Source organism: Littorina saxatilis, linkage group LG12 (genome assembly GCF_037325665.1).
Source record: "Littorina saxatilis isolate snail1 linkage group LG12, US_GU_Lsax_2.0, whole genome shotgun sequence".
NCBI classification, from domain to species: domain Eukaryota; kingdom Metazoa; phylum Mollusca; class Gastropoda; order Littorinimorpha; family Littorinidae; genus Littorina; species Littorina saxatilis.
Genome location: NC_090256.1, coordinates 1770736 through 1797510, shown reverse-complemented (window position 1 = coordinate 1797510; position 26775 = coordinate 1770736). Strand labels below are relative to the sequence as shown.

Below are 26775 nucleotides of genomic sequence, written 5' to 3'. Positions count from 1 at the left end.
CCAACCCCAGCGGGGAGGGAATTCAGAGACCCCGTCATCTCCTCCGATCTCCCCCCCCAGGAGGCCGAAACTACTGTCGAAACAGCAGCAGACGACCCAGCGAGGGAGTTCAGAGGAGGACCCGTGTCCCTCCTGGCTTCCACAGCGGTGAAAACCGAGGAGGGCACAGGAGAGGCACCGGAAAAGGAAGATTTTAATGCCAACTGCACCCGGTGTTCCCAGGCGGTCACCCATCCAAGTACTAACCGGGCCCGACGTTGCTTAACTTCGGTGGTCGGACGAGAACCGGTGTTTTCAACGTGGTATGGCCGTTGGCTGTCAAAACCTGAGTCTCTCCAGTAGCCCCTAGATCGGATTCACCAACCCCCAAAGAGGGTTGAGAATCGACCTGCCCCCGGATTCGAGCCAGGGAGGAGAAGGAAACCTTCCCCCCAGGCTTGAAACCGGGAGGAGCTGAAGCCTGAGACTGAGGGCCGGACAACGGCGTCGAAGGGGGGGAAGCCTGTTCCACTGAAGGAGAAGGAGAAAGAAGCTTTTTCTTTCCCCTCGACCTTCCCCGAACCTTCGACGGCGCAGCCCCGCCCGAAGTCCCAGGCTCAAGCCCAGCCTGTTTGAGCAAGCTCGCATTGAGCTTGCTCAAACAGGCTTTCTCCGCCCTCCCTCGCCGCAAACGCAAAGCGTTTGGGGAGGGAGAGTCGGAGCGCCGAAAGGTCCCCTTCTCCGTGCGTAAAACATGACGCTGGGCGCCCGGAGAAGGGTTGCCCCCGGCAGACTCTGGTTCCGTAGAACCAGAGCCCAAAACAGGACGAGACATCCTACCTCGCCCTGTACGTACCCTTAAAGACCGAGAATTAACAAAATTCAAAGAAAATTTAGGTCAATACTCAAGTGAATGCGGCGAAACGAGAAGCAGACGACCGGTCACCACGAAGTAGGACGGGAGGCACGCCGAGTCCGCCACACAAAAACGGAGGCACAAGTTGAAGGAAACACAACGTAGCCTCAAGCCAGAAGTGGAATAACACACAATAATCCAACAGGTGATAGTCCACACAGAAAAGAAGCCTCTTAGTCCAAAATAATCCGGGAGCGTAGCAGAAACACAGCCGGTCTGACACGCGCGAAAAAAGAAAGAGGACGCGCCACCTACATCCTGTAAGGGGGAAGCACTCGGACAGTGCTTGGGATCCACGGTGGCGCATGGTTATGGGAGATAATTGTACCCACTCAGCGTTTTGTCCAATTTTTTTTTTCGGCCTATAATAGATAATGTGCAAGAATAGTACTGTCGAGGTAAGTGTTATATTGACTAACCTACTCCCAATACCTTGTCTCAGGATAAACAATACGGTTTTTGGCTCACGTAAGTGTAGCCTATGCGATCGTAACTTTGTCTGTCTGTGCGTGTGTGTGTGTGTGTGTGTGTGTGTGTGTGTGTGTGCGTGTGTATGTCTGTGGTAGAAACTTTAACATTTGACTAAACACCGAAATACTCATTTCACCTGGTTATTTTTCAAGCACCATCTTCAAAATATTGAAGCAATGATCAACATTGTGTCGGCATGTGTGTAGTTAAAGCGTGCATCCAAAGAAAACGGGTGGTGTGGGGTTTTGAAGGGGTACAAGCAGTTGACTGGTTTCTGTCGTGTGTGGCATGTAGACCAGGTCAGGTGTCAAGACCAGGTCAGGGGTCGCACAAAGGATTGTGGTATAGATTCACTTCTCCAGTTCTCACTTCTGCATTCGCCGATTCGGGGAAGACGACTTCATGTTGTTCGGTTTCTAAGCTCCAGAAAAGTAAATAAAGAAGCTACCAAAGGGAGATTTCCTACAATTTGATCTGCACAGCGTTTTTCCAATGTCCACGCGAGGAAGAGCTGTCGAAAGCGCAGTGTCGATCTGGCAGCCATATCCCGGTAAGTACAGAGACAGATCTAGTGTCTCCCACTCTGATAACGTCACCTACTGTTTTAATTTCTTTTTATTTCAGCAGACACGGATGTCAAACACAGTGCTAGGCAGTCACCTCTAGTGAAATGAGTCAATCTAAAGTGCCTGTAATGTTTGGATGTCTTTAATTGTTCGTGGTTCGATTTATGTGAATTTCAAGACTTGCAGTAGAGTCTCAAGTTAAGTTTACTCTGCCCGAAAAAAACTGTCCATCATTTACTTGAACATGCAGATATAAGGAAACGGAATGAATCTGTTCTCAAAGTCAAAATGATCACGATTTTTTCCTCAGATTCAAAACATGCACTGTCATGGTTTTGTCTGTACAATTTAGTAAGTCTTACCTTGCAACAACTTCCTTGAACTTGAAAGACAGTTTTTGAATGCTAGGTCTGTATCGCGTTTCATTCCAGACTCGATTCTCTCTTTGATTGTACTGTTTGCTGTTTACGCACTATCATGATTCGCTATGTAACGTTTGGTAAGCTTACCTTGCAACAGCTTTCTGAACTGACACTTGAACTGACAGGGATTCTAACAACAACCTTTTCAATTTCAACTCACCTGTTTGCTCAGTGCGTATCCCTCAGAGTAGCGACGAGGATTCTCTTCACCAAAGTCCAGCACTCTGTCCCTGTTGAACTGAGAGATGATGGTTCTGACGAAAGGATCATCCTCGCTTTCTGTATCGTCGTCATCCTCATCAGAGTCTTGGTGCGGGAAGTATGGGATAGGCGGGGCAGAGGGAGAGCGGATAACACTGCCGGGCTGCTGGAGAGCTCGGGGACTCAGCTTGCCAAAGCCCATGTCAACCGTTTCAGCCTGCAGACAAAGACAGACAGTATCTTATTAGTTAAGCTCTGTTAATGACATAGATCTGACACTGATCTGGCACGGCATGGCGGTGACCTTACGGTTCTTTTTCTTCTGCTGATAAGACAAAATCACCGAGACAGACTTCGATTTTAGAAGTTCTGAGTTAAGTTCTGTTTAACTTTATTGACATCCAACTGATAGATCTATACATGCACAGGTTGGCGGTAACCTTAGGGTTTCTTTTTTTCTGCTGATAAGAGAAAATCACAGAGTGAGACAGACTTCCATTTTAGAAGTTCTGAGTTAAGTTCTGTTTAATGACATCTAACACTGATACCTGCACAGCCTGGTGGTGACCTTACGGTGACCTTACGGTTCATTTTTATCAGCTGATAAGACAAAATCACCGAGACAGACTTTGTTTTTAGAATTCTCCCTTAGTTCCTGGGAGAAGTCACACGATCATAACAATGTCTTGCTGAACGTCACACTTTACATGAGTATGAATATGATGTCTTCTCCAACATTTTTTTATCATGACATCAGAGATGTCACTTTGGAATACAGGGACAAAAAGAGAAGCAGGGACTCACATCCATGAAAGGCGGCATCTGACAAATGTCCTGGACAATGCAAAAGTGATAGGACAATTGTCCTGAACAAAAATAATTCAATAGGACTTTTTTTTCCGCAACATAACGTAAATTTAAACTTGACTAGTTTCTTGTGACAAATTTAACAGAACAAATAAAATAATTTTCTTGGCAAAAAGGTAACAGAACAAATCAAAGTAATAAAAACGTGTTGTTCTGTCTCTGAGCTATAATGACGACAATTACTGTGATTGTTCCTTTCTCTCGCTGAAGAGCATGAGCTTGCTGGATGCCAACATTTCCGCAACCTTTCCACAAGTTTCAGTGGTACATGCCGCTGATGAGGGCAGAGATTTGAAGTACAAACGCTTCTGGCCTTTTTCTGGCACCAATTTTTATTTTGGCGGCATGTTGCTTTTGTCGGGAAAAATCCCACGAAGGGAGGCAACTGTCAACCGGCTTGGAGCATTCAGAGTTGGGACCCTTGAAAGCTCTTCTCTATAAAAAGCACATAGAGTCTCCCCAAGTTTTGTCTGCTTGGAGAGACACATCGCTTCGCAAAACATTGATAAAATAACAAATCCAACTACTGTAAATTGGAAAATACCGACAATGTCAGGATCAAATGAAGCATAATCGGACAATGACCACTTTGTGACAAAAACAATAGGACATATAATATGTCCTCTTGCATGAAAAATGTATAGGACATTTGGAAAAAATATCCGTGTATGTCCGATGTCCGCCGTGGCCGTGGATGTGGATGTGGATGTGAGCCCCTGGAGAAGTCTTGGTTTGTACAGTCGTTGTTGTTTAATGTTTGTCATTCAGTCATGATTTCATATTACCAATACAAGTATCACCACCAATGGCCAGGTATAATTTTTTCAGCCAACTGTTACAGTGTTAGATTAGAACCTTTCAGCAATGAGTTGATTCGATTTCAGTATCATCAGAAAAAACATAAAGAGCTCTTTGTCTGGCTGTTCAAGGGAAGTAACTTCAGTTGACAGAAGTTTAAACTGTGCAGACTGTGCTAAACATCAGAGCTCAAGTTATGGATGCAAGGGACACAACTCTTCGAAGAAGGGTGATGCAGACAAGACTAAAGTACTCTCTACCACTAACTCAAATTTAACAAGAATTCCTCCTTAATTCTTCACACATTTAACTGTGCCTTCAAAAGTTTATCTAAAATCTACTTTTATTTGAAGAAAAATAGTTTGTTGAAAGTCTACATATTTACTATGTTAGGAAAAAAAAATTTGAAAAAGAAGAAGTTCACATCACTGTTGTCAATGTTATTGTCATACTCATAATAATCTTAATCTAGAATCACAAGTTCTGTTCTGACAAGTTTGAAACATAGCTTCGCTAGTCAATTAACGTATCAGCGTTACAAAATTACATTACCATAATAAATACAACATACGTATAGTAAGAACAAAGAATAAAATCACATAAAAAAAACTGACCTGTGCGCGGCCTCGAGACCTAAGTGGCGCCGACACAGGACGCGGCACCTGGAAGGCAGAGCGAGCAGAGAAAGGCTCATGGTTGCCACGGTGATGAACGCTGCTGGACACCTGGGACTCGCTGTCGCTGCTGATTGCCTGCTCCTGTTGCAGCTGCTGCTGTCTGGCCTGCAGCAAACGCTGCATGCTCTGCCGCAGATTCTCAGGGCTGGGATTGCGCTCTAACCCATCTGTGGATGTGGCCCGAGGGAGGTGTCCAGTGGCTGGGTCTGGCATGGCTCTAGGGGTCAGCTTGTCAACACGACCTTGACCCATCCACTCCTCACTGCTGGAAGAGTTGTTGAGACCTCGTCTGACCTCAAAGGCAGACATGGGGCGCTGAAGACCTCGTGGGGTGGCAAGGGAGTGCACCCCGGGAGACAGATTGTGCGGATGTAGGGAACCGAGGCTGCGACTGGGGACAACGTTGGGGGTAATGCAATTCCTGGCTCTTACGTTGATGTTGTTGTTGCTGGCAGCGGCTTCAACTTGCATGTCTACAACGCACACCTGGACGTTAGGTTGTTCCTCACGACCACCATTGCCCAGACCACTGTCGCTGTTACTGCTGTTGCTGCTGCTGCGCTGTGCAGGACGCGAGGGATCTGCAAACGCGTGAGACTGGATGATGTCGCTGTCGAGTTTGCTGCGTGGTCTGTCGCGATAGAGGTTGGCGATACAGAGGATGAGGTGGGTTGGGGAATGTGGGAACTCCATGCAGCGTTGAGCGCCAGGTCCTGGTGTGCAGACCAGGTTGAAGGCCTTGGCTTTGTGGCTGTGGAGCACATGAGAGCACATGTCTGGATCCACCATGAACACATGACAGGAGCTGCTTGGAGAGCCATCCGCATGGCCGCTGATCTCGCTCACGTCATCAGACACGCTGTTCAAGGTGACGATCCCAAAGAAGCGTTTGTCGTCAGGACAGATGCCGCTGAAAGCCAGCTTGTCCACTGTGTAATGGGCAATGGTTCCCCCCATGGCGTTGGACAGTCGCACACCTGAGGGGTCTACCTGCATCAAGACCAAGGTGTGGATCTTCTGCTCCACCCGTAGACGTCGGACTGCGTTTCTCAGCTGCTGCAAGCGCTGGTTAGGCCTGTTCAGATTTCCAGGTAGCTCAATGGAGCCAATATAGCCGACCAGAGCCTTAGCTTCATCTCCAACCAGGACTTGCATTGCGTCTTCATCCTCGTCCCTGTCAGCAAAATCAGGATTTGGGCCTGCGTTACTAGCACTAGCACCACCGCCTACTGCCCCTATAGGTACTGAGGAGGCACTTGCTCTTCCTTGGCTTGGTGCGTTGATGTTGGACTGGCTGGCAGACGCACCCTGGCTGCGGGACGGTGGTCGTTTCGACGCAGCAGAGATTTTGGCTGTTGAGATGACCGGTCCATTCTGTACAGTGGCCATGCTAAAGGCTAGTCCATCGCCCGACATGTCTGTAGTGCTGCTGTCGGTCAGCTTGCTGTGGCTAGCAGAGTGTCGTCCAATCTTTTCGTACACAGGACGTTTCCATCCATACATGGACTCAGCAAACTCGTGACGGCTCCTCTCTTCGCTGACAGATGACCCTGGCGAAGTAACAGTGGTGGACAGATCAGACTCTGCTCCCACAGGTACGTGATTTCTGTACACTCTACTGGGCCCCCCGCGCACATCCACAGGTCTCTGAGGCAGAGGGCGTGACGCTATCCCACCTCTACCCACACCCTCGCTCTGCTGCGGCTGGCGAAAGCGCACCCTGTTCGGGTACCTTGACTTGCTCCTTGGTGGGTAGTCATCCTCCGATGAATCGGAGCTGTTGTAATTCTCCGCCACCTGAAGGTCCAGAGTCCCTGTGGATTGACCCACCATTCGCACCACATCATCGTGGGGTGCGTGCGACACGTTTAGACCATTGACAAAGTACAAATAGTCTCCCGCCTTGAGGCCAGCCAAGTCCGCGGGGCTTCCTCCCACAATACAGCTGAGGACGCAAGGGTGCTGCCCCGAGATGGTGAAGCCATAACCAGAGCGTCCCCTGGAGACCTGCACATTCTTGATTCCATGCCCCATCGGCCGCTTCTTGCGTCGCCGGGAGGAAATGTGATGCCCATACATTGTGGATTCGGCTCCTGAACAAAATAAGAATAGCAAAATTAGTATAGTAAGGGTATAATCATATTATACCAGTCCTACTCTTAGTATAGTAACGGTATAATCAAATGATATGACTCACTGTTATCAGTCTTACTCTCAGTAAAGACCGGCTTCATTTTGTCAATTAAACCTTTGACATTGCCGTTTCCACTTTAATTGCTACTTTGTTTGACATTGATCAGGAAGTTGCATTAACACTTTCAAGGGCAGATCTGGGGGGGGGGGGGGGTTACACGGGTTACGTAACCCCCCCCCCCACCCCCCACCCCCCAAAAAAGTTCGAACATACATCAACAAAAAACATACATTGATCACAAAAGAACTTCCTGAATGGCATTTTGGTAAGAGGTTTCAGAGGTAATTTATTGGCTCAGGATGCACCAGATAGCTCTATTTTGCTTCTTTGGATAAAAAAAATTTCCGGGGGGGCATGCCCCCGGACCCCCCTAGAGGCTTAGGCGCCAAAGGCGCCGTCAACTTGTATCTTCGCAGTCATTTTGTAACCCCCCCCTCCAAAGTGAATTGATCCGCCCTTGACTTTTAACCAGGTACATTGGCATTCAATTCCATCAATCCATGGCAGCCAATGGTGGGTGTTACTGTCTTGCCTCCTCTGATTGGCCAAATCCTTTTAGTGTCAGGGTTATGATTTGAATGTAAGAAATAGAACATGCTGGATCGTTATGATTTTAACGTAAGCTTCCAGTCCCACACAAGAGATTCATAATGCGAAACGTAAGTGTGGCCACCTGCATAAAGTAAATGTGGCCACCCCTTAAATTAAGTTAAAACTTAAAGACTTAAGAGAGAGGTTGGTGGTATTGGTAAGCAGGGTTCCCCAGACATGTTTTTTTGCACTGCCCCAAGAAACGGGGTTTTGAAAAGCGCACTGCGATTGCTTCGGTTCGCACCGCCCCAAGCAACTCGTCTCAGAATTCTTTCCATCATCAGAACACAGTAAACTGTATATAAAGTTATGGAAATCTTATCACTCATTTACTTCAACCTGAGGCTGGCACTGGTAGATCAGTGAGTGTCGGCCTAACCATCGGTGTCAGTGTCACAAGTTTCAAACAAACTAGACTGTGTTTAAACTGGTTCACATTATTTACCGTACGTGTTTATTTCTGCAATAACAACAGTAAAACTGTGCTGAGATAAGTACAGAACATTTACCTATAACCTACATAAGTGTGCAGTATCCATCTCCTCCTCCTCCCCCTTTTCTTCATCATGATCATGGATCATCATCATGATCATGCACATGCACCCGGTTTACGTTTCCTGACCCAATGCCCCACCCCAACCAGTCGAATCCCGATTCCAACCATTCTGCCAAATGCCTGGCGATCAGAGATATTTAAACTTCGCAAACACTGCCTTTTCCACACACTTACTATTATCGCGATCTTCACATGTGAGGTACAATGTTTAATGCCAACATAGATAATTTCTTCTTGACCGTAATGAACTGAGGTGAGGAAAAGTAAAATGGATTAGACAGGTAAACATAGACTGTGAAAGCTTACGCGCTTGGTTCGGGCTTCACAACGCATATCTCATGAGCTCACTGCATGGAAAGAGAAAGATAGAGGCCAGAAATGACAATTCCAAGGCTTACCAGCTTTAGGATTGATCACATTCTTTGTCTGTACACCTTCGCAGGTGGTTGTTTTGCCAACTTTGTGTCCACCATCATGGAAAATGTAAAGGATGCAAACAGAGTTTTGATTGGCTGTTCTCTACCTACGTCATCTCGGTACGAAATTCAAGTTTTTAGGTTAGTCGCTGGGCCATAAACACAACGGCTGACCCACAAAGATTGTTGGGCTTGTCGATCTGCTAACGCAAAAAATAGTTTTAACAAATTTCAAAAAGTAATAAAGATTCTTGCATGTTTTTACTTTGTATGTGAAAGGTAAATATTATGGTTTGCCATTATAATTATGGTCTGTCTCTACCGAGTGCTGTGCTGGCGCACTCAACTTGAAAACCTGACACGATTAGTATTATGAAATTCCTATAGTTACTACCTGGTTCAAAATAAAATTAGTACACATGTTCAAAGTAATTTAACAGTTTTCTAACGCATGTGTGCTGTACAAAAACACAAATTTTCAGATTTTCATTTTCAAGCGAGAGCGATTGAAAACGGGAAAGAACCAATGTTGACAAGTACAGTGTCATTGATGCGGTTGTTTCCCTTGGACTGAGACGGCCGGATTCACTGAAAAGAAAACTACAGTACTCAGTAGGCTTATATACCCAGAATTCGTAACACCAAAAATGTTCGCGCTCATAAAATCCCTCGTTTCATTCATTTTGCTTCAACGATACAAGTTCCGGGACAGTGGCTGCAGGACGTTCATATATTAAAATAAAATAAAACTCGGTCAACTCCGGGCTTTGCATTGTCGTGCAGTAAAACTTATCATGCACAAGTCGCACATGTCTACGTGAGAAATGAACTCAGTTAAAGGCCCTTATATTCATTCCCCTACGGCAAACACAGCTTTCAGATGACAACCAGTAATGTTAAGGCTCTCTTCGTGAATGGTGACTGTTCCTAATCATGTCACTGTGCAAACATAATTTGCATGTCAAGAACTGAGAGGTATGCGGGAGTCTCGAAATTAAGTCTCCCTAATTCAGTCCTCGTACAGATGTATATAAACCAAGTTCAGCTTTTTCAGGAGCATCGCATTGGAACACTTTGCCAAAAATCAAAGATAAATATCTTGAAACTAAAAGGCACGGCTACACATATATATTTGATGGTAATATAAACCGAGCACATCCTGACATCTTATTTTAACTGTGTAATTAGAATGTGTATGCAATGCTTTTGATAACGTGCGCATGCGGGTATATCTGTGCGACGGTGCGTGCGTGTGTGTGCATGCGTGCAGTGTGCGTTTGTATGTGTGGGTGCGCAGTCTTTTCTGTATGATGTCAATTATACTCAGTACAAAGACTGAACAGGTTGAAAAATTTGGCTACAACGCCGAAAACCTTTATTCTTTCGAAACAAAGTTTTGAGCTCTTAGTTTGAACTGTTCACACAAAGGCAAGGCCTGCCCGAGAAAAGTTCAGCCGTCACGTCACAATGATTACGGTCAGTCCGACGACACATGCAGTCATGATGTACTGTGATAACTTGACTTGACTTAGACTGAGGCTTTTCTTCAGAGTATATATATCTATTCTGGCAGTCATGGTACTGCTTTTCAAACTCAGTGTCGGTCACCAAGATTTTGAAAACTGACTGACACAACATGATCCACCTGTAATCGATCACGGTATGTCGTCACGAGTTACCCGCGACGCACCTGTCGGCATGAGCCACGCGGCTATGCTACGTCAAGTAGCGTGCATGCCATTGTGTCTGTATGCCATCGCACCTTGGCAATCACGTGTAATAGCATCTATCATAAATCAAATAAAGTAACCACGAACGATCATGGTGAACAAAATCTAGGTCAGGACTGAAAAGGACGATGATCTAAATCGAGGCCGGTCAGGTGTCGCGCTCGTTCATTGGTGACTCAATACGTATCTGTTTGAGTATTCACCTGGATCTGACTTGAATAAACTTCACTTCTCATCTATAATTAGGTCAAAGTAATTTATCCGGCTTGGTCAATGAAATGCCGTTTTTGGACAGTCAAGCGGCTTGCATTTGGCTGATATGCCGGGATCGACCATTATTTTGGCGTAATGTGTGTAGCAAGGTTGACATACAGGCTATAGAAAACGATAAAATAGCACGAAAAGAAGTAACAAGAGGAGGACAAAGAAAGAAAGAAACAACCAAGTATACGTCAAGTTCCATTGCATGGATCCTCATGAGTAAAGGCCGTGGAATTCGAAAAGAAATTAGACAGTTCGCGATGTCATCCAAGTCTTGCGATGCACACACGAACGGCGCCAGAGTCAAGTCACAAATCCATGACACCTTCAGTTCGTGGTCTAGCTTTTCAGCTCCCTCTGTCGTTGAAAGGATTGACAGTAGACCCTCAATTGCTGCCTCTACCCCACCGAGTTATATAGAAGTCGGTGGTCTACCCAATTATTACGCTGCGTCTCAGCCTGTGAATGCAGGTAGCCTTATATATGTATTGTTTTTTTTGCTGTCGCAGGTACAGTGCAACCTCTGCTCCATGTTGGAACTCAGGTTTTACAGACGTTCTCTTTATATAAACTCCCTTTTCTTCAGATTGTTGCTTTACACAGCGTGTACACTAAACTCGATTTTCAGACCCACATCTAATTAAGAATTACGTTTCCATATTTGTATGTGTTTTTTTGTTGTTGTACACTACAACCTTATAATCATATGTTTGACTTTCCATTTTGCCAAACATTTGAATAAATTGTTAAACCTTCCACTGAGTTAGATTTTCAGACACACATCTAATTAAGAATTACTTTTCTAAATTTGTATGTGGTTTTTTTGTTGTACACTACAACCTTATAATCATATGTTTGACCTTCCATTTTGCCAAACATTTGAATAAATTGTTAAACCTTAAAAGTCAACAAAAACATCAACAAAAACACTGCCACACACACAAACACCGCACTGGTTTCATGATGGATCGGTCAAAGGACCTACCCTGCACTCATCACAGACCTCAAAATAGAAGCATGACAAAAGGTCTGTACCAATAATTAGAGGTCATCTACGACTGTGCTTACTGCGTCACACCGTCGTCACATCTCGAGAGGCACGATAGCTTGTAAAACGAAAGCAAACATCGAACTTCTCACGCGAATTTTCCCCTTCAACTGATAGCCTCTGTACTCCCTGCTTTGTTTGCTTCTGGCACTGACTTCGAGTTAAACGGAATTTGACTTCATCATGCTACAAGGCGAAGTGCCTACCTCTTCGGATCTCGTCATCCAAAACACGTTACTAGCACTGGTCCATTAAAATGCTTGTCTCAGTTTGGATCCCAGCGTTCAAAGCCATTTTGTTAAGAGTACCCATATGTCATCGCGTGATTTTGCCGTATTTAATTTCATACTTGCTGCAACGGCCACCCCCCCCCCCCCCCCCCACACACACCTTTTTTTTCAAAAACGAACTTTTTCTCAGCTGAGTTTCAAGAGGTAGAGCATAGTATTTGAATATTGAAATCTGTCAGTATAGATTCTGTCTTCTTTTATCTTCTTTTATTTCATGTTTTGTTTATCCGCTTAACTGCTTTCATTTCGACTTTAATGCTGCCCCCCATACCCCCCCCCCCCCCTACCCCCTACCCCCCTCTATACTGTACATCGCTTGATGTACTCTCACCTTATTACTGCTGCTGCCTATGATGTTTTTCATGAGTTTCAAATTGGGAGTTAGGGAAATCTTTTCAGTAAGCGTCAGCTACATGAGGTTTGTGTGTTCGTTGTTTTGTTTGGGTGGTTGACTGGTTGGCTGGTTGGCTGGTTGGTTCGTTTGGCTTGCTGGATAAATCTACGTGAGCCGCGACCCATCGTTCACTGAACGTGTTAGCAAGTAAGAAAAAAAAAGAGAAAAAAAAGTCTCCAATATTGTTTTCAAGGACTCAACAGGCACAGACAAAACTAGCCCTCTCTCTTTCATGTCAATCTCTGAGTGTAAGCCCTCGCTTTTAAAGACAAAGTTTATTTTTTCTGTCCAAACTTCCGACGCAAGGCCAACAATTTTAGCTTTGAGGTGGAAGAAGGGAGGGGGGGGGGGGGGCGGGGGGTAGGGGGGGAGGGGGTAGGGGTGGAGGGGCAGACTCGGAGAGCCAAGACAGAGGACCATGACCCCAGGAGGAGCTGGACAGTGAACACGATGGACACGGAGTGGACAGCGGCGGTGAACTCTTTCATCTTTGCCCACAAACAACAGGTGCGAACAAATACACCGGTCTAGCAGAACCAGCTTGTCTCTCTGTGTCTGTCTACCTGTCTAGCTCTATCTGTCTGTCTGCCTGCCTGTCTGTCTGTCTGTCTCTATTTGTCTGCCTCTATCTGTAGTGTCTGTGTCTGTCTGTGTCTGTCTCTCTGTCTGTCTCTGTCTCTCTGTATCTGTCTCTGTCTCTCTCTGTTTCTCTCTCTCTCTCTGCACCCTCTCTCTCTCTCTCTCTCTCTCTCTCTGTTCAACGAGACTGGGTCGTCAGAAAGGACTAGAATACAAACGCAGAGAGAGAGAGAGAGAGAGAGAGAGAGAGAGAGAGAGAGAGAGAGAGAGAGAGAGAGAGAAAGAGTGCGTGCGTGCTTGTGTGTGTGTGTGTGTGTGTGTGTGCGCGTGCGCTTGCGTGTGCGTGTACCTGACTGCTGATCTGTCTGTCACGTATTCACGACTTGTTTCCGTAACCTTTCGAATTTCATGGGGGCTGCCATTTTGGTTTTGATTCGCTTCCTTTTCCGGTTTACGTATTTTCCGGTTTAACATAGCATTTGCGTGTTTTTGTCAGAAGAGTGATATTTGGTTATGAAGGAAGTCAAGTCCGCCATTACCTGCCACCTCAGTTGAGTGTTTACTTTGAACTTATACTTGAACCGTAACAGTGTGTAGCCAGTTCACAAGACCTGTTCAACTTCCTACCAGTTCCAACTGTTGTTATCAATGGGTCGCGCAGCTGGAGTAAGTGTTTATTTCCATTCGGAGCCCAACTTCAGTTCAAAACCAGTCAAAAACTGGCCTTGACATTCCCACATTACGATACCCTTGAATGACATTAGATCTACGGCGTTTCCGCTTGCCCAAATCCCACATGTTACATGTCTGCTCTTTGAGTTGTTTGGAACTTAGTTCGAATATTTTCTCGAACGTAACTTTTGACCCAGCTGTCAGGTAGGCATCATGAATTAGACGTACACTGGCAGTTATAAATCATGTTGTGCAAAAGACTCTACAGAAGTAGAACATTGTGGAAAATCGGGAATGCTTTCTCAGTTTGTGCACCCTGGCAACATTCAGCAGGGGAAAAAACTGCATTGCCTTCCTCTGCAAAAGTCGCGCGAAGAATGCTGAACGGGCAGCGACGACTAGCTGTTCTTCTTCAAAGTAATAAACTACCCTTCAAACCCTGCAAGTTTGTGCGATTTACTTTGTGGACATGAAGTCAGCAGAGGACTCAGGAATGCCCACTTAATTCCTTGATTGTACTTCCGTCACAAGAACTAAAAGAACATTCAATGTTCGTTGAATCTGTGGATCAAGTGACTCACGAAGCGGAGGAAAAGAAAATCACCAGCAGATCTGTACAAGATGTTGAATTCTGCCAGGGAAACGAAGCCGCCCTCACGGCAGAGAAGTCTCCGCCTACGAAAATCAGTAGATCTAGAGCAAGGTAAACATACGTTTTTCAAAGCTTGTTCACAAACACACACACACACACGTACACAAACACACACACGCTCACACCATCACACACACACACATGAAAGAGATGGAATAGCTGATCGAGTGATGACAATGTTGATTGATAAGTATTTTTTGGTGCGGTGAACTTGAGGCTATATTGTTCTTTCAATCCATCGATATATTTTACACTTTCACCCCAGAAATGAAGCACACATACACATATTGAACACAAGAATCATTTTAAGCTTTCATTGGCATTGTTTCCTTTTTTTGCAGACATGTTGGCAGGAAGTGAGTGTTTCACCCCACTCTTGCAAGGTAGGTTGATCACTGATAAGTTCTGATTGTTTTTCCTTTTTAAACGGATGACAATCCGTACTCTGCAGATGGATCTAACCGAGATGGACCTAACCGATACACGGAAGCAACATTGGGAACAAACTGTTATTCAATCTGTGAATATTTCATGTGTGAGGGGTATAACTGCAAGTAACCTACGTTCGCTAATGTAGAGAAATAATTTTTGACTCAAACTTCAAGTTAAATTGTTTCTGCTGTCAGAGCCATCTTTCTGAAGGAACAATATTTTACATGCCACTGGATTGTTGTATATTCCTTCTTATTTTGCAATGACAGGCTCAGCTTTCATTTGATTGTAATGTGTTTCTTTTTTTTTTTATTTTTTTTTTTTAGGCTTTTTCTCTTTTTATATTTAGTCAAGTTTTGACTAAATATTTTAACATCGAGGGGGAATCGAAACGAGGGTCGTGGTGTATGTGCGTGTGTGTGTGCGTGTGTGTGTGTGTCTGTGTGTGTGTGTGTGTGTGTGTGTAGAGCGATTCAGACTAAACTACTGGACCGATCTTTATGAAATTTGACATGAGAGTTCCTGGGTATGAAATCCCCGAACGTTTTTTTCATTTTTTTGATAAATGTCTTTGATGACGTCATATCCGGCTTTTCGTGAAAGTTGAGGCGGCACTGTCACGCCCTCATTTTTCAACCAAATTGGTTGAAATTTTGGTCAAGTAATCTTCGACGAAGCCCGGGGTTCGGTATTGCATTTCAGCTTGGTGGCTTAAAAATTAATTAATGACTTTGGTCATTAAAAATCGGAAAATTGTAAAAAAAAATAAAAATTTATAAAACGATCCAAATTTACGTTTATCTTATTCTCCATCATTTGCTGATTCCAAAAACATATAAATATGTTATATTCGGATTAAAAACAAGCTCTGAAAATTAAATATATAAAAATTATTATCAAAATTTTTTTTTCGAAATCAATTTAAAAACACTTTCATCTTATTCCTTGTCGGTTCCTGATTCCAAAAATATATAGATATGATATGTTTAAATTAAAAACACGCTCAGAAAGTTAAAACGAAGAGAGGTACAGAAAAGCGTGCTATCCTTCTCAGCGCAACGAATACCCCGCTCTTCTTGTCAATTCCACGTGCACTGCCTTTGCCACGGGCGGTGGAGTGACGATGCTACGAGTATACGGTCTTGCTGCGTTGCGTTGCGTTCAGTTTCATTCTGTGAGTTCGACAGCTACTTGACTAAATATTGTATTTTCGCCTTACGCGACTTGTTTTATTTTTTTCTATTTCTTTTTTTATTCTCTTTTTGTACATTTTTTTTTTTTTACATTTATATGCTGTACATTACAGGACATCACCTAACCGAAAAGACAGAATCATATAACAGAAAAGCACACTTGGACAATTACAACATACATGGGGTGGGAGGATGGAATGGGGAGGGGGGGATGTTCAGTGGTTTGGTGGTCGCATTATCAAAAGGTTTTAAGAACGAAAAAACCTAAGGGTTACATCAAAACGTGCATATAATGTGTTTCTTATTTGAAGCTTTGTATCATAAAAGCTCTGTAGAAGTGTTGCACTTGTTTTGCAGACTGCATTAGGCGTGGTACCTATTGCACACACCCACACACCCCCCACCCTGCCTATTTATCTAAAACACCCACCCACACACATACACAGGGTGCTGACAAAGGATTTTTTTCCATTCTCCTTCAGGCCATCGCTTAATTTCTTGCAGACTGAGGAGCAATGGACGTTTGAGCAGCTCCTAAACCTGGGGCACACAAGCCACAAGGTAAAGAAGGTATCAGTATATGAACAAATATTTTCCCTTTGGTTTTTATCGCACCATGTTTTCATAAAACTCTGTAAATTGTGGCAATTACACATTATGCCAATAACATTATTATGAAGAATGAAGATTTTCAACTTATCATTGAAGAAATGAAATCAAGCATTTTTGTTCATTCTGTATTTGATGATTATTTTCCAGTCTTTGGGTTGGCATAGTGGGTGAAATAAGGGTGAGGAGTGTCGGTTGGTGTGATTTCTTAGGTCTTGGTGATGTAATACTTTCCCTACGGTATTATTCATGGTTATCATAGTGCAGATTCCAGGGAAACGGTTTTTTGAACAGCCTCTTAAACTGAAAAGCTACAAGGTCAACAACATAAACAGGTTGCTGGTGTCTCGGGCATTGATGTTTTTAAAAAGATTTGCACAGCAATTTTTGTGTGTGTAAAGAGATAATGAAAATAAAACATAACAACTTTTATATTTTTGAAGTGGAATTAAATGTTTTCATTTTTTTATTTTGAAGTGTTTTTGTATGCAGGTTTTATTGGATGGGTGGGGGGTGGTTTTGATGGTTCTGATTTATTATGATGTAAGGGTGGTTTTTTTCCTTAATTATTTATTTAATTGGTTTATGCAGACTTCATGGCAGCCACTGACCTGACGATATGACAGCCATGAATATCGAACGCAGAAGAAGAAAAAGAAGAAGACAGTCTAACAGGAAAATAATTCTGGTATGCTCATAATGTTAAAAAAAAGTCATGAATTGAAGTTTACCCAGGTTAGACATTAGCATGTCGTAATTGTGACAATGAATGTATCCGTAAACGCACCAAGAGACTTAGAAAAATTGAAGTCATGCATCGTCAATATGACTACAATCACAAACTGAATAAGGGGAAATCATGTCAATTTGGTGGTCTGGATCATCAGCTGTTGCTCATTCGCTATAATGGTCTACTTGACAAAGCCCGTCTTCATGTGCTTCTTTGTTTCTTTATACCTAGTGTAGACAACATGTAGGCGTTTGCAGACTGTTTATTGTATTGCTGTTGTTTGTTTGTGAGTAAACCTATGGTGTGACCTCAATTGTTTGAAATTTGTTGTGTAAGGTGTTTCTCCATGCCCCCAGAAGAACCGACATTATATTAAAACCTTCATACCCTGAAAATACTTGCATACTAGATGTTGTTTCTTATTGTAATGATTGGGGACAGGCAAGCTCTTAAATTGTGCAAGCCTTCAGAAAACTGTCAAGTCTGATTTGCTAGAACAAGCGATATTAACACGTTATTAAGATGAATATTTGATTAAATATGTGCAGGAATTACTTCAGCAGATTCATATGGCCAGTCTCACAATGCAAGGAAGGTGAGTAGATTGAATTATGTCTTTCCCACCTGTTCTGTGTTTAGTGTCAGCCGTGATTGCCGGATGAGAATTTGAAAACATGTTTCTAACTAACATGAACCCAACCATGAAACGTGATGTAGGTGAGTAGCCCATCTAGAAAAAAGAACCTGTTCTAATGGGGCTACTCACCTACATCACGTTTTATGGTTGGGTTCATGTTAGTTAGCAACATGTTTTCACATAGAAAATGGTGGGCACCTGAACAAATATCTGTACATTACAATGAAGTCTTACTTTGTGATCTGATGGTTAAATAACCCCCACCCCCCACCCCCCCCCCCCCCCCCCCCACCCCAAGAAGAAGCTCACATAACTACCAACTACACAATTTCATTACAGAATCAAACAATGGGAAGAATCAGGATTCAGCAGTGCTAGGTCGTTGAGGGGGATAGCTATCACTAGGCACTCAGCAATGAATAGTTGAGGTTTTCACGGACATTAACAAAATCCGGTAACCTACGGACAGTAAATTTCACAGGGAAGGGAACAAGAACGTCAAAAATGGAAAAGTATGTTTTTTCTTTCAAACCATTGATAGAGCTCTGAAGCTTCACACAAGTTTTGCAGAGAGAGCACTCGGCCTCTTCATTTTTGGCACTAAAACATGCGCACACACAAAAAGAAAGTTTTTAAAAAGTGGCGCCGATGTATTCTCACACTCACAGCCTTAGAATATTGCAGTTTGTATGTTACCAAATTGAGGCATGATTTTACTCCATGCAATTACCTGACCAAATCTGCGACAGTCGGGCAAACTTCTTACAAGTCGGATTGGGCCTTCAATCAAATACTCAGAAACCAGCAGCTACTTTAAGTAATACTAGTTTTGTTGTTATTTTGTACAGCTTGTACTGAATGTGTTTTCTTTTATCTCCTCAGAATCGAGTCAGCCAGAGAAAGACCATTGAGAGGGAGAGCGCACAGTAAAGCATATATGGCATGCACTTCGGTGGACCAGTGCCATCATCTTCATAACAAGAGATGCAGATCATATTTTCTTATGTTTAAGTATAGCTGTTAGCAAAAGTATTTGACGATTCTTGGGTACGACTTTCATGTTTAATCCTATTAGCTTGTGCACAGCCTCAAAATCTGTTTTATTTTGATTTATCATTTATAGTTTGAATTTTTTTTTTAATGGAATTAGTCCAAATGTAAATACATCTAAGGTTGCAATGTTTTCTTGTATATACCCTTAAAACTACCTCTTCGTGTAAACAAAATTTAATTGTAAAAAGAAGTGTTTGTTCAAGGGAGATAATTTGAAGCGATTTTTTTTTTAAATGAGTAAAACTGCGTTGTGACATCCTCAGTTAAATAAAAAGAATAAGGAATAAAGGTATACACACAGGTTGTACCCATTTTCCTGATTGCACTGCTTTTAAGTAGAAAGCTTTTTTTCTCAGAGTTATTTTACAAATAAAATTCAAGGGAGGCAATTGATATGATAAAAAGGAAGAATTTTTTGACTCACATGCGAAGCAAAAGTGAGTCTATGTACTCACCCGAGTTGTCCGGACGTCCGGAAAACTTTAACGTTGGATATTTCTTGGACACTATTCAGTCTATCAGTACTAAATTTGGCAAGATGGTGTATGATGACAAGGCCCCAAAAAACATACATAGCATCGTGACCTTGCTTCAAGGTCAAGGTCGCAGGGGCCATAAATGTTGCCTAAAAAACAGCTATTTTTCACATTTTTCACATTTTCTCTGAGGTTTTTGAGATTCAATACCTCACCAATATATGATATATAGGGCAAAGTAAGCCCCATCTTTTGATACCAGTTTGGTTTACCTTGCTTCAAGGTCAAGGTCACAGGAGCTCTTCAAAGTTGGATTGTATACATATTTTGAAGTGACCTTGACCCTGAACTATGGAAGATAACTGTTTCAAACTTAAAAATTATGTGGGGCACATGTTATGCTTTCATCATGAGACACATTTGGTCACATATGATCAAGGTCAAGGTCACTTTGACCCTTATGAAATGTGACCAAAATAAGGTAGTGAACCACTAAAAGTGACCATATCTCATGGTAGAAAGAGCCAATAAGCACCATTGTACTTCCTATGTCTTGAATTAACAGCTTTGTGTTGCATGACCTTGGATGACCTTGACCTTGGTCACATGTATTTTGGTAGGAAAAATGTGTAAAGCATGTGAGTCGTATGGGCTTTGCCCTTCTTGTCTTTTCTTAGAATACTGTACACATTTAGTAAAGTATAATTTACAAGACAAAACACAGGGTTTTTTGGGTTTTTTTTTCTGTGCCTACTACTTGACAAGAGAACCACGAGATTTGTGCAGATTATTTAAAATTTTCTGTACAGTATATTTTACAAAGACAGATCCATACAATATATATAATTTTGTAATAGATGTTTACAATTTGTAGGTATGGTTTTTTTAAATCAACAGTTCGGATAGCCACAACAAGTGTGTATGTCTTGTGATTTGAGAGCTTTCGCACTGGATGCTTAGAATCCTCTTGATCATTTACTTCAGTAGGTTAAGCCACCTTCTCCAAAATCTTCTCTCCTATTCTGTGCTTACTACAGTGGGTTTGACAAGAGAACCACGAGATTTGTTTTTGTACATATCTTGCTTTTATTCTGTACACTTTAATATTTTAATCATATGTGCACATTTTTTTTTAACTGTGTTTTTGTTTTTGTTTTCCTGTATTCAAAGTGTGTATGGAAACCACAACCTGTCACAGCAGTATTATTAATCTGGATCTCCCTGCTAAGAACGTAATTAACAGAACGTGTGCATGTAGCTAAAGAACTTAAAAAGAATTTCTGCTACTTCACTCAAAATACGTCCATCCTCACACTCATATTTTCTTAAAATAATATTTGTTCATACAAACATGTTTGCGAATTATTCAATTTTGCGTAAAATATTCAATTACGATTTCTTTGTGTGTTGCAAAATTATGTAATAAAATTATGCAAGATCAAATTCAAAACAGCAATAAAGCTGCTGACGGCAGAATACCTCTGTTGACTTCTCTATCTGTTGGGTCAAACTATGCCACAGACATGTTTCTTCTAGTAGCTCAATATTACGTGATACAGTCTCAAAGACAGAACAACGCAATAACCTTTTTTTGTGTAGATTCGATTGATTTTTTCCTGAAATAAAATATTCATGAAGCCGGTTCTGACTGAGTTAATATATTTCTGGAAAGCTGAACAACGCAATGCGTCTGTGACTGGTGAAGAAGCAGAGCTGGAGCTTTTTGTATTGTTTGTCGTTGGTTTTATTACACACGCACTCACATACGGTCAACAAAATGTTGCATGTTCCTGCTTGACAAACATATGCCTGCATACATGCGTGCACGTACGAACGTACGAACATTCATACCTGTGCAAACAATCTGCCACTTCAAGTTCAACACCCAAACCCCACACATTCCTCCAAAAGGAGTCTGAAGTATAATACTGGCATTTGTGGTATTGAACGAGGACCTCAACTTCCATTGTCTAGTGCATGTGGGTCTCATGTTGTACGTGTGAAACCACTTACTTAAAAAAGAAAAAATCTTGTAAGCTTATCAACAAAAAACGAACAATTATATTCTTAAACAAACTGGTTAGAATAACAGATTTAGGAGAATGCAATGCAAGGAACATCATTATCTAATTCGGTCGATGCTTAGATCTAGAAAAGCACCCACTTACTCCAGTATAATAGAGAGAAAAAATCCAATTGAAAAAGTTCCAGATCTAGACAAGGCAAGCACTAGCAGCAATTTTAGCTAGCAAACTCGAACTTGCCCTGCATTCATGCAAGGTCGAACCACTTTCCCTGCCTAGTGGGGGTTTGGCGGGTAGAGGGCCGGTGCTGGCACACTCGGAGTGAAACGACATGTCACCTACTTCGATAGCTTCTCCGGATTTACGTGTACAAACAGCGTCCGGGTTTACCGCTTCGATTCTAAACCCTAGTTTCTCATCATGTTGGTAACAAACTGGCTATTTGTTTATCAGATGTGTCGTTGTTCCACATTAAATGATGCTAGAATGCAAGATCGCAATCATTTGGTTATCAAACCAGGTTGTGTTCTTTTTTTCATCATCTTTTTCCGCGCAAACAGTTTTGCGCCATTTCTTTTGCGCAGACTGGGCGGGACAGGAAGCGGAAGCGCATCAAAATTTCTGATTGGACAATGATGCCGACGCCCACTTGACCCCCACTACAATGTCAAGGTCGGAAAGTCGTGATATTCATAACATAATTAACCAGAAAAAACACACAGTAAACACCAAGTTTCAAAGACTTTCGGGCCACGCCCTTCTTCAGTGAAATGAATGTAAGCAAACAATGACGTAAAATTCTTGATCAAAAAAGAAAAAAAATCGTCATGTAAAACGTCACAGCCAAACGTCATAAGTTTCGTTCTCTCTCTCTCTCTCTCTCTCTCTCTCTCTCTCTCTCTCTCTCTCTCTCTCTCTCTCTCTCTCTCTCTCTCTCTCTCTCTCTCTCTCTCTCTCTCTCTCTATCACACACAAAGACACACACATACACACACACACACTCACACACACACACACATACACACACACACACACATCACAGGTGGAGGGATGTGCCAAGGTGGAGAGGGATGTGTCAAGGTGGAGGGATGTGTCAAGGTGGAGGGATGTGTCAAGGTGGAGGGATATGTCAAGGTGGAGGGATGTGTCAAGGTGGAGAGATGTGTCAAGGTGGAGCGATGTGTCAAGGTGGAGGGATGTGTCAAGGTGGAGGGATGTGTCAAGGTGGAGGGATGTGTCAAGGTGGAGGGATGTGTCAAGGCGGAGGGATGTGTCAAGGTGGAGGGATGTGTCAAGGCGGAGCGATGTGTCAAGGCGGAGGGATGTGTCAAGGTGGAGGGATGTGTCAAGATGGAGGGATGTGTCAAGGTGGAGAGATGTGTCAAGGCGGAGGGATGTGTCAAGGTGGAGCGATGTGTCAAGGTGGAGAGATGTGTCAAGGTGGAGGGATGTGTCAAGGTGGAGAGATGTGTCAAGGTGGAGGGATGTGTCAAGGTGGAGGGATGTGTCAAGGTGGAGAGATGTGTCAAGGTGGAGGGATGTGTCAAGGTGGAGGGATGTGTCAAGGTGGAGAGATGTGTCAAGGTGGAGGGATGTGTCAAGGGGGAGGGATGTGTCAAGGTGGAGAGATGTGTCAAGGTGGAGGGATGTGTCAAGGGGGAGGGATGTGTCAAGGTGGAGCGATGTGTCAAGGTGGAGGGATGTGTCATGGTGGAGGGATGTGTCAAGGTGGAGGGATGTGTCAAGGTGGAGGGATGTGTCAAGGTGGAGGGATGTGTCAAGGTGGAGGGATGTGTCAAGGTGGAGGGATGTGTCAAGGTGGAGGGATGTGTCAAGGTGGAGGGATGTGTCAAGGTGGAGGGATGTGTCAATGTGGAGGGATGTGTCATGGTGGAGGGATGTGTCAAAGTGGAGGGATGTGTCAAGGTGGAGGGATGTGTCAAGGTGGAGGGATGTGTCAAGGTGGAGGGATGTGTCAGTCAAGGTGGAGGGATGTGTCAAGGTGGAGGGATGTGTCAAGGTGGAGGGATGTGTCAAGGTGGAGCGATGTGTCAAGGTGGAGGGATGTGTCAAGGTGGAGGGATGTGTCAAGGTGGAGAAGTGTGTCAAGGTGGAGGGATGTGTCAAGGTGGAGAGATGTGTCAAGGTGGAGGGATGTGTCAAGGTGGAGGGATGTGTCAAGGCGGAGAGATGTGTCAAGGTGGAGAGATGTGTCAAGGTGGAGGGATGTGTCAAGGTGGAGAGATGTGTCAAGGTGGAGGGATGTGTCAAGGTGGAGGGATGTGTCAAGGTGAAGGGATGTGTCAAGGTGGAGGGATGTGTCAAGGTGGAGGGATGTGTCAAGGTGGAGAGGTGTGTCAAGATGGAGAGATGTGTCAAGGTGGAGCGATGTGTCAAGGTGGAGGGATGTGTCAAGGTGGAGCGATGTGTCAAGGTGGAGGGATGTTTCATGGTGGAGGGATGTGTCAAGGTGGAGGGGTGTGTCAAGGTGGAGCGATGTGTCAAGGTGGAGGGATGTTTCATGGTGGAGGGATGTGTCAAGGTGGAGGGGTGTGTCAAGGTGGAGGGATGTGTCAAGGTGGAGGGGTGTGTCAAGGTGGAGGGATGTGTCAAGGTGGAGGGGTGTGTCAAGGTGGAGGGATGTGTCAAGGTGGAGGGATGTGTCAAGGTGGAGGGATGTGTCAAGGCGGAGCGATGTGTCAAGGCGGAGGGATGTGTCAAGGTGGAGGGATGTGTCAAGATGGAGGGATGTGTCAAGGTGGAGGGATGTGTCAAGATGGAGGGATGTGTCAAGGTGGAGAGATGTGTCAATGTGGAGAGATGTGTCAAGATGGAGAGATGTGTCAAGGTGGAGGGATGTGTCAAGGTGGAGGGATGTGTCAATGTGGAGAGATGTGTCAAGGTGGAGAGATGTGTCAAGGTGGAGGGATGTGTCAAGGTGGAGGGATGTGTCAAGGTGGAGGGATGTGTCAAGGTGGAGGGATGTTGTCATCCCACGTAAAAGGCCAGACCTGAGATGGCGAGCCCAATTGTTTTCACTAGCAGGAGTAAACCTTTAATGAAGAAAGCCTTCAACAATGGAATAGCAGCGCGGTACGTGTAGGGCGGGGGGTGGGGTGTGGGGGTGGGGGGGGGTGGTGGTGGTGCGTGATGAGGAGACGGCAATTGGGTGGGCGGGGGGTCGGGACGGGAAGTGTTTGATCGGAGTGTTTGCAAGCGTGCGTGGCGTGTCTGTTCGAGCTGTCTGTCGCGCTGGTCTGTCATTCTCTGCATAGTTCCCAATTACGTTGACAGGCTAATTAGACAGCCTCCTCCTTATTTCTGGAACAGACACTACTGCTGGTATTTTTAGTTTTGCCGCGTCGGTAGTCCGTCACACGTTTTCAAACCAAAACACGATTTTCCATCACTAGCGCCATAACTTGAAGTGAAGAGCACAATTTATGCTGCGTTTCGGCGTTAGAAACAAGTTACACGACCAGAAGAAATGCAAAACTGATGCAAAGGCGACTTTATAGTATAATTATAAAACACACACAACAACTACCTGAAATTGTTCTTTTCTGTGTTTTTTCCTGTTACGCACAGCACCTGACAAAGTGATGCAGTTTGTGGAATTATTCTTGTCTAGGAAGACATTGTGTTGTTACTCCCTATCTACCTACCCACCTGCGTACCTACATACCTACCTATACCTGTCTACCCACATAATACCTACCTATGCTTACCGACATATACCTACCTCTACCTTTCAACCGAAAGACAGAGATACATACATAGATAAATAAAACAGAAATGGTAGGTCCGCTATCGCTTCAACAAACAGCCAACACGTGTGTTAAAACTTAGCAATTTATTGTTAACTTTTTTTCGAACAACACAGACATTTATCACAACAGTTTGCGACTCTTTATCAAGTAACGTGTGTTAAAACTTAGCAATTGAGCGTTAACTTATTTTCGAACAACACACACACTTATCACAACAGTTTGCGACTCTTTATCAAGTAAAAGCGACGAAGGATAAAATGTGTTGACAGCGATGTGCAACGACAATTAGACGCAATTCTGCGGGACAGCAATCACACAAAGGCCACGCAAATACGATTCATTGGGACCAAACTGAAAATGACCAGATGAAAAGAGGGAGTGATCCGTCCACTTGACAACACAGAGACCCCAATCTCGGATCAAATCAAAGAACACACGAACACTGGCAGATTTTACACTTCACTCCTTCTCTCCAACACTTCAAAACACGACTATCAAGTACTAGTGGTGGGAGGTAGGAGTTAAACACACACACACACACATACACACGCACACACACACACACACACACACACACACACACACACACACACACACACACACACACACTCTCTCTCTCACACACACACACACACTCTCTCTCACACACACACACACACACACACACACACACACACACACACACACACTTTTTGACCTGCCCACTGCAAACATTGGCTTTTCTTGTGTGAGATTTATCATTTGCTCATGCCATAACGACCGTCCAATGATGATATCTCTAACTTTGGCTTGTTGTTCGTGATGATCAATGCAGTACGTCAGCCTGAAGCATTTTCGTGTGTGTGAAATTTGATTTTCTTGTTTGCAAAGCTACCGGAGTCGACTACTTGACGGCCAATAGCACTATGTGAGTACGTTTTTACATTTAGTCAAGTTTTGACTAAATGTTTTAACATAGAGGGGGAATTGAGACGAGGGTCGTGGTGTACGTGTGTGTGTCTGTCTGTCTGTCTGTGCGTGTGTGTGTGTAGAGCGATTCAGACCAAACTACTGGACCGATCTTTATGAAATTTGACAGGGTTCCTGGGAATGATATCCCCGGACATTTTTTTTGTTCGATAAATACCTTTGATGACGTCATATCCGGCTTTTTGTAAAAGTTGAGGCAGCACTGTCACACCCTCATTTTTCAATTAGATTGATTGAAATTTTTGTAAAGCAATCTTCGACGAAGGCCGGACTTCGGTATTGCATTTCAGCTTGGTGGCTTAAAAATTAATTAATGACTTTGGTCATTAAAGATTTGAAAATTGTAATAATTTTTTTTTATATATATAAAACGATCTAAATTTACGTTCATCTTATTCTACATCATTTCCTGATTCAAAAAGCATATAAATATGTTATATTTAGATAACAAGCTCTGAAAATTAAAAATATAAAAATTATGATCAAAATTAAATTTCCGAAATCGATTTAAAAACAATTTCATCTTATTCCTTGTCGGTTCCTGATTCCAAAAACATATAGATATGATATGTTTGGAATAAAAACACGCTCAGAAAGTTAAA

At 43.4% G+C, this 26775-nt stretch overlaps 2 protein-coding genes, 1 long non-coding RNA gene and 1 other non-coding gene across 5 annotated transcripts in view; 2 read left to right on the top strand and 2 right to left on the bottom strand.

Moving 5' to 3' along the window:
- Positions 1 to 8717, bottom strand: part of LOC138981030 (regulator of G-protein signaling 12-like) — a 93845-nt gene extending 85128 nt beyond the window's left edge. For both annotated transcript variants that reach the window (XM_070353825.1, XM_070353826.1), the window contains exons 1-3: positions 8637 to 8717; positions 4835 to 6990; positions 2515 to 2772 (exon numbers count right to left, since the gene is read on the bottom strand). In XM_070353825.1, coding sequence (XP_070209926.1) covers positions 2515 to 2772; positions 4835 to 6976 — 2400 coding nt within the window. In that variant the 5' untranslated portion in view covers positions 6977 to 6990; positions 8637 to 8717. The remainder of the gene's footprint in view (positions 1 to 2514; positions 2773 to 4834; positions 6991 to 8636) is intronic.
- On the bottom strand, positions 198 to 316 carry LOC138983365 (5S ribosomal RNA). The gene has a single exon (XR_011461103.1). It is a non-coding gene; the product is annotated as a 5S ribosomal RNA (ribosomal RNA).
- A 4925-nt stretch (positions 8718 to 13642) lies between the features above and the next one.
- LOC138981029 (uncharacterized) lies at positions 13643 to 17203 on the top strand. Its single transcript, XR_011460540.1, has 4 exons — positions 13643 to 14331; positions 14622 to 14663; positions 16388 to 16466; positions 17106 to 17203. It is a non-coding gene; the product is annotated as an uncharacterized lncRNA (long non-coding RNA).
- A 5357-nt stretch (positions 17204 to 22560) lies between these two features.
- LOC138981818 (serine/arginine repetitive matrix protein 2-like) lies at positions 22561 to 25029 on the top strand. Its single transcript, XM_070354897.1, has 4 exons — positions 22561 to 23288; positions 23419 to 23724; positions 24067 to 24372; positions 25023 to 25029. Exons 1-4 carry the CDS (start codon positions 22561 to 22563, stop codon positions 25027 to 25029), a joined length of 1347 nt encoding a protein of 448 aa, XP_070210998.1.
- Positions 25030 to 26775: the final 1746 nt, after the last annotated feature.

Excerpts from the sequence above, each read along its gene's own strand:
- LOC138981818 (XM_070354897.1), top strand. The coding sequence starts at position 22,561 with ATGTCAAGGTGGAGGGATGTGTCAAGGTGGAGAGATGTGTCAAGGTGG. Across the intron at positions 23,289-23,418 it reads AGGTGGAGGGATGTGTCAAG|GTGGAGGGATGTGTCAAGGT; the intron begins GTGGAGGGATGT and ends GTGTCAGTCAAG. Across the intron at positions 23,725-24,066 it reads AGGTGGAGGGATGTGTCAAG|GTGGAGGGATGTGTCAAGGT; the intron begins GTGAAGGGATGT and ends GGGTGTGTCAAG.